Source organism: Mycetomoellerius zeteki, unplaced genomic scaffold, assembly GCF_001594055.1.
Source record: "Mycetomoellerius zeteki isolate Tzet28-1 unplaced genomic scaffold, Tzet1.0 scaffold221, whole genome shotgun sequence".
NCBI classification, from domain to species: domain Eukaryota; kingdom Metazoa; phylum Arthropoda; class Insecta; order Hymenoptera; family Formicidae; genus Mycetomoellerius; species Mycetomoellerius zeteki.
In genome coordinates this window covers 1,010,152-1,020,843 of record NW_017257184.1, presented here as the reverse complement: position 1 = coordinate 1,020,843, position 10,692 = coordinate 1,010,152, and the positions used below count along the sequence as shown (strand labels likewise).

Sequence of the window (10,692 nt, the reverse complement as noted above, 5' to 3'; positions counted from 1 at the left end):
CTGAACCGTGTACGTACCGTAACAAACTTCGTGTACACAAGTGTACATGAAATGTAAATGCACAAATTATACCATTTGAGTGTGGCTCTAGTTTATTTGTTTTGCCGAAACGTAACTACATTAAACGGATTAAAGGAATGCATTAACTCCGCACGAGAGAAAGAGAAACGTTCCATACTCCTCAGCAGGTCGTCAAAAGTTTAAGCTGATAATTAATGTGTTACCACCGTTAACACGGTTATACAGTAACACGGTTAATTCAATGTCGACTGTTATAATTAAATTTAGAACCAGATAGCGGGCAAGGTAGTTAGCCGCAACCTACAATGCAACCAGGTACAATGCGACACGCCGCACAATGTTATGTTCGTCAGATACCAATCGCGGCAACAATGCATCTCGCGCATTATCAACGTCATGTGAATCGCAATTCAATTTGTAACTTGCGGACGCGCACTGTGAACGTCTAATCGGTTTTCAGATAATCTCTGTCGCATTTGGCTTGCGTGCTCGCAGACAGAAAAAAATTCCTCAGAGTCCAGAGATGCACACGCGCGCACCGCTGATATACGCAAGCGAGTGAAGGTACGAAGAGGAAAATCCGTGCAGTGCAAGCATTGAGAATCTGGTAGTTTATTCTGGTAGAAATTTTATCGGACTCACCGGTAACCTTGATGTGATAGGGTAACTGAGCTCGCCACGTGTCTTGCATTTTCCGATCCGGCGCGACGCACCGATACTCCCCAGCTTCTTGGTATACTACCCGACTCAAAGCGAGGGGCCCGGGCCCTCCGACTGGATCCATTCCAGGTCCGTGGCCCCAACAACCGCCGTCGCACTCGAGGGTCACAGCACCGCCGATTTGCACTTCCATCCGCCGAGAATCGGTCGCTTCACCGTTCAATGCTTCCGCTTCGGTCTCCATATCTGGATCATCTAAATCCCATTGATTTAAATCTCTCAATGAGCAGCAAACTAACTCAAAAGACGAACTTAAACGTATAGGCCACAGGAAGATGAAACAATGCACGAAAATTAATCCACAATGTGAGCATAGCGCACACTCGGAATGGAATTTTAATGGGTTTTCTATAACAAGCTATTATCTAAACTTTAAGTCTTAAGTCGTAAGAAATTGACCAATCATAGTCGATTATTCTTCTCACATTCGCCTGTGATTGATCAATTTTTTACGGCTTAAAACTTAAAGCTTAGGTAACAGTTTATTGTAGAAAGCCTATTAGACTTCCTTCCTAGATTCTTTATATTTCGTTAATATGATCCGTGATGAAATATATGCAATAATTCATTTCAAAAATATCGTAATATTTTCAAAGAAAATTTAAAATTTTATTTGTTTGTACCTAAAAATCTAAGATGCTCTTATATTTATCGTTACATATATTTTGTTTATTAGATTCCATAATTATATAAATAGGTATAAATCTTTTCTGAACGCTAAAAAAAAGTGTTAAAACGTGTTGTACAATAACTTTTGCGCACCATAGATATGAGAATTTTCTAAGAATTTCCAACACACATTCACCCTTTACCGTCATTTTGAATTCCGGTTTCAATATCGTCATCGATATCCAAGAACTACTGTGGTATCAGAAATCAGCGGCACGTACGAGAGATAAAGTTGGGGTAGTATCTCTCTACTCTCACGTGCTGGGTTCGACAAAATCTTTTCCCCACCATGACGTTACGTACTATCGGTTCCAACTTCTACCCTTTCTCATCCCTCCTATCCTTTTCCGATTCCACCTATGGAATTATACGGTTACGATTGTTTGCTCTCCAGCTAGTGCTATGTCCATCGCCGCAGAGAGAGAGAGAGAGAGAGAGAGAGAGAGGGGGGAGGAGAGAGAGAGAGAAGAGGGGGGGAGAGAGGGAGAAAATGCGCAGAAAGGGACAAGAGAGTAGATGGTGAGCAGAGGCTGCTCGTATCTCTGTTCGGGAATTAGAGCCGGACTGCTCCAGCGGAATTCGGCTGAGAAAGAGAAAGAAGCAGGGGCAGGGGAATGGGAGGACGTAGCAGTCCTTTGAGTTAGCAAGCTGATCCTCCAGCTCATCCTATAGCAAAACAAAGGGATCAAAGTGGTGCGGATGCGATAGGAGGCTTTCACTTCCTCTCATGCTCGTACGGCTTCCAACTATATCTCGTTTGTCTTGTAGTTTGTTCGGAATTTTACAGCAAACACCACCGCTAGTGCTTTAACAAACACAGGAAAGGAAAAGGGAAAAAACAGAGGGCCTGGTAATCAGACCCGATAATTTGACGTTTTTCGTCGGCATTACTCCTCTCTTCGACAGCTCTCGTTATCTCCAAATTTGATCTGCGTCTCTTCTTCTACGGCAGCGGCTTGTGATCGTCCTAAATCTTAATGCGATTCGCGTGCACTAAGGTGATTAAGGTTCTCATATACTCGTCCGTCTCTGATCGCGTTATCTCTAATTACTTTGATATGCTTTTCGTGTCCCTACTAATTGAATTATGCACATTCAAGATGTTTAGTTAAATTGAATGTTTAAAAATTATAGAATTTACATACTATCACAAAGTATTTTTTTAATAGAGACAATTTAATATACGATAATTTCTTTTTCTATCGTTAATAAGAATTAAAAATTATATTTAAATATGGACATGTACATAATATATAAAAAAATAATGTAAGTTTGCATCATTCATGCTGGTAACAGTTACGAGAAAAATCTGTTCGCCTATCGATAGCGCTGGTCTTATCACTTCTGTCCCTTTAAACTACGTCCTATCTGTAGACTGTCTACAAGCCGGCGAAATTAGCGCGTCGGTTTAAACCCGCCTTGACGTTATCCGGCGGATAAGTAATCCAGGAGGAGATTCGAACAGGACATAGTAGCAGTGTAATCGATAATTCCCACGAAGGAGGATGGTTGGTTTATAGGTGCTCTCGAGCCATCTAAATTGCGTAGAGATTAGGTGCTCGGAAGCCCGTATCCAGCATCGTCGGTCGAAGGAGCAGACGAGAGATCGAGAGAGAAATCGAGAGGAGAGAGAGAAAGAGAGAGAGAGAGAGAGAGAGAGAGAGAGAGAGAGAGAGAGGATGGGTGTGACAGAGAAGAATAGAGAACTAGATAGAAGACAAGAGGATGGGGAAAGAGAGAGAGACGAGGGCCGCGGGTTTGAGATGCAGGGAGCGCATCGCCCTCTGGTTATAATGGCAAGATGGAAGGAATGGGGCTAGGTAGGAAATTTGCAAATTTTCACGACGGGGCACGGATAATTTCCGGTTGGCTCGGTGGTTTCCGCCCTTGACAAATGACTGTGGTATCCGGTTATTGGCTGCAGCAACGACCCCCTTCGCATTCCGAATCAGGGAGAATGTCTCTTCGAGCACTATCAAATGCATAAGGGGTAGACAATGCATCAGCCAAAAGATGCACTGCGACGTAATTATCTTTCGTCGATGCTACCGTCGCTTTTATACATATTTCGAACATTACGTAATATTATTTTAATTTTTTTGATAATTCACTAGTTTTGAAAACAAGAAGTTCACACAGAAATACAGCTTGGCAAACTGTCAAGAATATAATTAGCAAACAAATTTATTTCCGTAAATCTAAATATAAATGGTAATCCTAATTTTATTTAAAAAATGTTTGTATTTTTACATTCTACCGTTTAAAAAGTAAATCATAAAAAAAACATCTAATTAAATCATATATCTAATTATGTAAAATCATATAATACTTGTTGGAACGTTTATTTAATAAACAATAAACTTTATTATTTTATCGACCGTGATAGTTCTGTATTACCGGCAAAGATCTATTATTTAAATGTAAGATGCAAATTAATATTGAGGGTATCGTAGAAATTGCAAGTTAAGCTATGAAAAATTATTCTTTTCAAAGGAATACTCTTTCTTTTCTTTTTGTCGAAGGAGATAGATACATTTATTAACTTGACGTTTCCGCTCGAATCCGCGGGAAATTCTACGCTATTGAAAGCGACAAAATGGCGTGACAACGATTTACTCACAGCGAACATTGAGAAAATATCCGATGCTGGTGAAAATGCCGAGCATATGCCGCGTATAACACTTGTACCAGCCGCTCTCGGCCCGAGTGATTTTTGTGAAGTTCAACCATCCGTCATCGCTCTGCTCCACGGGGGGCGGTCCATTGTCTGAAACACAAGCGGAAAGCTGGTGGATATACGAATTAACGCACTGGAAACAGCACGCACGGTCCGCGGATTTACGTTAACGTCGTCGCGCAGTTCGCATCAGCCGACCGAGTCGGCTCTGCAAGCGACTTCTCTCGATGTTCATGATTTCACGATATTTTTCATAGACAATTGCCATACATGCATTATTCAGTAATTAACTACCCGAAATTAATCGCCAACCATCGGAAAAAAGAAGCAGGTATTATGGAATTATTCGGAACAGATTCCGATCAGAATTATTCAATAATTCCCTAGATTTCTATTATGTTTTTGAGGGAAAACGAAATAATTCCGATCGGAATCTATTCCAACTATTCCATGATAGGTGCCCAGGTTAAAAAAGTTAAAACTTTATCTTAATAGATTTAGAACATTAACTTTTTTGTGTGAATGCATAATGATAATTGTTTGCGAATGACTTTTTAACAAAATATGACACGTGATTCCTCATTAATGATAGCATGGATTAGACATGTAAACATAAAAATAATTAGATCACAAGAAATTGCTTCTTTAGAGACGGGATTACAGATGTTAACAATTTTATCTTGCTTATATCATTATCAAAATTGTTCCACTTTTAAAATGTCATTCATCTTCATCAGATAATCCAATTATACTGATTACAAAACGCGTATCATTTTTGTGATTAAAATCTCTTGAATAGTAATTTAAAATTGTATTGACGGACTATTTGTTTATTCGCAATCATTTGAGAAATAGAGAGAAATAAAGAAGTAAAATAAAGAGAATGTGGAAGGAGAAAAGCTGATGAGTTCAAAATTATTATATCTAAAAAATTATTATCAGTAATGCAAGTGCAATGGTCGCCGAATTTCAAAAAGAAAATTGACCTGGCAAGGATATCCTTTCAAGGAAAGAAGAAAACAAAAGGACATTTATTCAACTTATTCATAAATGCGGAAGTGACTCCGAGACAGCCATTATCAATTCGCTGGCCTTTCTTTACCGTTTGCCGCCAAACTTTCATTTAGCTGTAGCCTATTTCTTTCTTCACTATTTTGGATCTACCATTACCGCTCATTCCTTCTCTCCTCCGTCATCGACCTCGTTACAGTGAAGCTGCGGATTTGACGCAGCTGTCGGATTGGCTACTTGAAAGTATACCTCTTTCGCGAATGTGGAACTACCCTAGGGAATACAGGAAGAGCATAGTCGGAAAACATACTCATGAAAGGTAGAGGATTACAGAGGAAAGGGGAGAAGTGCGGGAAGAATATTGGGAAAGGGAAGAAAGTAGACGGAAAAGAGAAGAAGCGAATCCCATGTATCGTTAGACGGAGTTTTGTAGTGAAACTTTTATATAGGCCGGCTATAATCACAGGAAGGGTGGTGAGCTATTCTACTAAAGACACCGCTCGCCTTTAACATTGCCAAGGCAAGCTCGATTGTGTTAACGGTACAGTATCCCTGGCGAACTTCGTGAGATGCGGCGCCGTTTCACATGAAATAAGGCCAGGCCGTGACTTAAAGGCCAAAAAAAAGTACGACATTTCCGGAAAGTTCGGCTGGGATTCAACCAATTTGGCCGGGAAATGAACGGAGCCAACTCGAGGTAGATTGAAACGGAGGACAAAGAATTTTCTGCCAAAATTAAACACAAAAATTTCTCCTGTAGTAAATTATAAATTTTGAATTGACATATCATCATGTTTTTATGTAATATCCGAGTAATTTTCTTTTGTTAAAAAAAATCAGTTAATATTTAACGGTAATTAGAAAAAGATTAGAATATATTTTGTTACATCGAATTGTATGTGATATATTAATCGCTTTATTGACGACATCATGTCTTTTTTGTTATGTTCTACACTTAATAATATAATTGATTTTGAAATTGCTGAGCAAAGTTCCATGCCATCGTTATATTATGATTTTATATCCACATAACAATAACTTGATAATTTTATTTTCATAATTTATTAGAATTACAATAGTAATAGTTGATTTATTATATTTATATAATTTCAATTCTCTCGAGATACAAAATACGACATAAAATAATAATAAATTAATTTAAATATATACAATGATTTCTATTTTCAATAACGAAAATTGATTCTCGGGACAAAATTTTTTTTGTGATTTTATTTTCGTAAACTAACCGTCTGAAATAAACAATGGTACTCATGGAAAACAGTAAAATCATAATTTTCGAATAAAACCAAGTTCATCTCGTTAAAATTTTTTTTCCATAAGATATCGATTATATCGATCTCGATGAAAAAATATCTTTAAAGATAATAGAGATCTCTGGATGAAATGCATAAATATTATTTTCATAATTATTCATCGTTTCTGCAAACTAATAATTCAATACAAGTAGTCTTGCGCTCATTAGAAGCGAGAGTTATAGTTTTGAAACGGAATTATTTCGTTGCAATTTTTTGTTCAACGATATTGGCGATTATATCGACCCGTGTGATTTTTCGATCTAGTGGCAGTGTTGACCAGCGTATATGATTCTCTCGGCGTGGCATATCCTGTTACAAAGCACGTGTACGGTACACGTTTTCGCACCTGTTTTTTAGTAACGGATTAGCTCACCTGTCAAATTACATACAAAAAATGTACACACGGCAATCTTTTATGAATGGGTATGCGTACCGGATTTTCTAAACGCTGTAACTCCATGAAAAATCGACGTAACAACATGGAACAAAAACCGATCTTCTGTATATCGTGTACCACACAAGTGCCTATGTCCAAAGCATAAGCTTTTATCGTGATACGTATATATATATATGTAGAAATAAAACGTCTCTAAATTATAAAAAAAAAATTTTATATAAGCAAAATAATCATAATATTCATAACTGTTGAAAAAATACAAAAATATGATATTAGTCTTTTTTCTCCTCAAAAATAATGTTGTCACTTATAAGATATTAATATTTTAAAATAATGTTTAACTAAAATATCAAACATGTCAGTAAAATGACAATAAAAAATATATATTATAACACTAATGTTAAAGAAATGAACACTAATGTCAAAGAAATGAAATCTAACACTGATAAAACAAGTACATTTATAAACTGCCACAATTGATAATTATTTCTTTAGGTAAAAGGAACGATATAAGATCATAAATTGCGGTTAATAATATCTTCACAGTTAATAATATTTCGGAAATTCCAATATCCTGAATGTTATTCTGGATATATCATTGGAGTTTCTGATATCCTCGCTTTGTGCCACTTCCAAATGATGATCGTATAAAGATCAACTTCCTCTTAAGCGATTTCACACAGCTGACGCGCTCGTTTCTTCTTGCAAAATGTTCCTACGTCCAATGTATCGGTGTGATAGATCATCCGACAAAATCATGATAAATTATTTTCATGTATTTACTTCGATCTTTGCTTGAAAGTTTTCCCAACATGCTGTAAGATATCCGAAGAATACATTGGATACAATCACAAATTACGGGTCCAAGAATAGTATGTTAACTTAGTGATTTAAACATTCCTTAATCTCAAAGAAAATTGCGGCTTTGTAAAGCCATATTGCGAAATCAACTATTTGCACAATTCGTTGCAATATATGAAAACGAGAGAGTCCGAATTTGTCTGACTTACCTTCCCTATAAAGGCTTTGAACGAGAGGCGAACGTGCTTTCTCGAAAAGGAATGGGACGTTTAATAAGAGTAACTATACCAAAAAGAAATTGGGAATGGGCGGTAGCAGCGGCGACGGCGGCAGCAACGAGTTTGGGTGAAAGGTTCGCGAACGGCGAAGGCATTGCCCGGGGCGGATACGTGCTCCAAAGGATATTAAAGTATTTTAATTGCAGCGGATCTCGCGGAACGCTGGAAGGATTTATTCGAAATCACTCGATTGAGTCTATGAATAGGGATTAAGCTTGGCCCCGCCGGCGCGGCGTTGGCTCGGCACAGCGTGCGCCGTCGCGCCGAGCGAATTCCAGACGTCAGGAGTGGAAGGCAGAAATAATTGAATATTTAATAGGATAACTCACATATAGCCGTTTCCCGTCGTAGCCGCGCGGCGTCATCCGTCACGACGACGGGACGTCGATTTTTCTGTCACGTCCCGTGGCTGCCGATTAATTATACAGTCTACCCGGGCGTAATACGAGAGTAATACGAAGACGAGGACGACTTTAATAAATCTAGTTATTTCGTAGCCAGTGCACACACAAAAAATATTATTTCACCGATCCCCTGTACATCCTCGCATAAAAGACTACGATTTCCCGCCCATTACAGTAATATTGACACGAGAAAGATATTGTCTGTTGGAAGCAGAATTGGAGGAGCATACATACATCAAGCGCTATCTGCGATCAGAAATATTCATTGCCGAAACATCATAGAACAAACGATTATATCAGCAACATGAGAGTTTAATTAATTTAACAGCGAGACCAGGATTATTCTCGAAGAGAAATCAAATTTCAAATATTAATTTAAACAAATAATTAATGTCATAAATGTATATACGACTGACAGCCAAATATTTCATTATCAGCTTTTAAAAAGGCTTTTATTTCGAAAATTGTTACTACGCGAATAGCTACATATGTGAACGTAATATGCAAGTTAAATTTTTAATTAATCTTGATAATTATGATTGATTTGCCTTATACAACAAATTATTATTTTATTCAATATTTAAATAAATGCTGAAAAAAGTTGTAGCATATCTCACGAATAAAGTTTTATTCGTCGCCAAATTTCTATTAAAGATTAACAAATTCATATATATCAAAGTTTCGTAAGAAATATTAAAGACTCCTGCGATCATCAAGTGCTTAAATTCTTTTATTGCGGTATAAGAGTATTCGCGGTATAAAAAGTCATGGCACGTCAAACGTACAGCTAAACCGTTACTTTAGAACAGTATTTGGCAATAATTCTTGTGGAAATCGCAGTGCCTTCTGACGTTTGGTAATAACAGGTCGTCCATCATAGTTCTTATCACTCGTACGCGGCTGATCGCAGCGGAAAGTGACGGCTGCAGCTGTTCTCAGCGTTTTGTGTAACTCAATAACGAGATAAACGAAACTACACAATCAGTCCAATTTTTCGAATTTTTAGATACTTGATTGATAACGCAGATCTTTTTTATTAATGTTCCGAAAAAAACTCGCGCATTAATTCACCGTTCCATTTATATACTCTCTAATGTAACATTTACGCGGCAAGAAGATAATTGTACTATTTCATATCTCAATTCCTCATTAAAATATAAAATTATATTATTAATAAGAATTAAAGTTTCCAAAGTGAATACAAAGGAAGTCAATATTAATTTGCTTGAAAATAATATAAAAAATTTAAATAGATAATTATAAAAGAAAACTTACACGATGCGTTATTTAATTCATAATTCATGACAATACGAGTAAAAAAATAGCAGAAAATGCAATATCGTTTCTATAAATCTGTAAGTCTTTTCAGCGTAATCATTTTTACACGTCTTTGGACTCCTCGAATACATCAAATAGTGTAGAAACGTGCACTTTATTTTCGTGACACTTCCATTGCGTTACTTCGTCGACGCGTCAAGGGAAGTACAGTTTTGCGCAAAGTTTTAACGGACAATAAATAACTCAAGACGCAGAGACGGAAAAGACAATCATGATTCACTCGAGATGTGAATGGAGCGCAGTGCGAAATCTCTATCAAATCTCGAAATTGTTATTCACGATTGTGATTTACACCAGCGAGCCCGGCGATGCTTCATCGCATAGTGGCGGACTACGTCGCGAATGAGCTTCTCGTTTGAGTGCCTCTCCATGCTTTTCTGATTAATTCAAGAGAAATTGTAATTTCCACTCCTATCGTATAAAGTTGATCGAAAAGGCAGTCTTGCGTAAATACGCGGATCAAGCTACGTAAAGGGGATTAAAAAGGTGTTTCTTAACGAGCAGAATACGAACGTGGAAGGGTGGATTAAAAAAGTTGGTTGAAAAGCGATTTAATCGGCCGCGTTAAACTCGGGTTGCTTTTTCGATGGAACACTCGACGTACGCGGCCGTGCTCGGGCACTGTTCTCCTGGAGACCATTACTGGATTCGTGCGAGCTGATTTCTTGCATTGATTATAACCGGCGCAAATTTGCTGAAAGAATAATAATATCCGAATAAAAGCGGAATAACTATTTCAATTTAGTTTCAGTTATTTCTGAATACCGAAACTTAAGCACCGCGATAGGAAACGTTTTAATATAAATAGAATTAATACTGAACGATATTAACGTTATACGTGAAATGCTGTAATTAATGCTTAATACTAAATTATATAATTAAGCGTTAAACTGTATTACTCCATGTTCTACATTATATATATGTACATATAACAGTTTATTTAAAAAAAACTCCGAACTAGTTAAGAACAGGATCAATTTGAAATTATCTTGCATTTTAATCAGATCGAAGTAGGAGATGTGCGTAAAAAGTAAAATCCATGCATCAGCATGATACGCTG

The 10,692-nt window shown here is 37.3% G+C and overlaps 1 protein-coding gene across 3 annotated transcripts in view; it reads right to left on the bottom strand.

Annotated features, from left to right (window-relative positions):
- The window catches only part of tei (irregular chiasm C-roughest protein teiresias), a 368,837-nt gene that overhangs the window by 70,680 nt on the left and 287,465 nt on the right, over window positions 1-10,692 (bottom strand). For all 3 annotated transcript variants that reach the window (XM_018448499.1, XM_018448497.1, XM_018448498.1), the window contains exons 8-9: window positions 4,031-4,177; window positions 664-936 (exon numbers count right to left, since the gene is read on the bottom strand). In XM_018448499.1, the coding sequence (XP_018304001.1) occupies window positions 664-936; window positions 4,031-4,177 (420 nt within the window). The remainder of the gene's footprint in view (window positions 1-663; window positions 937-4,030; window positions 4,178-10,692) is intronic.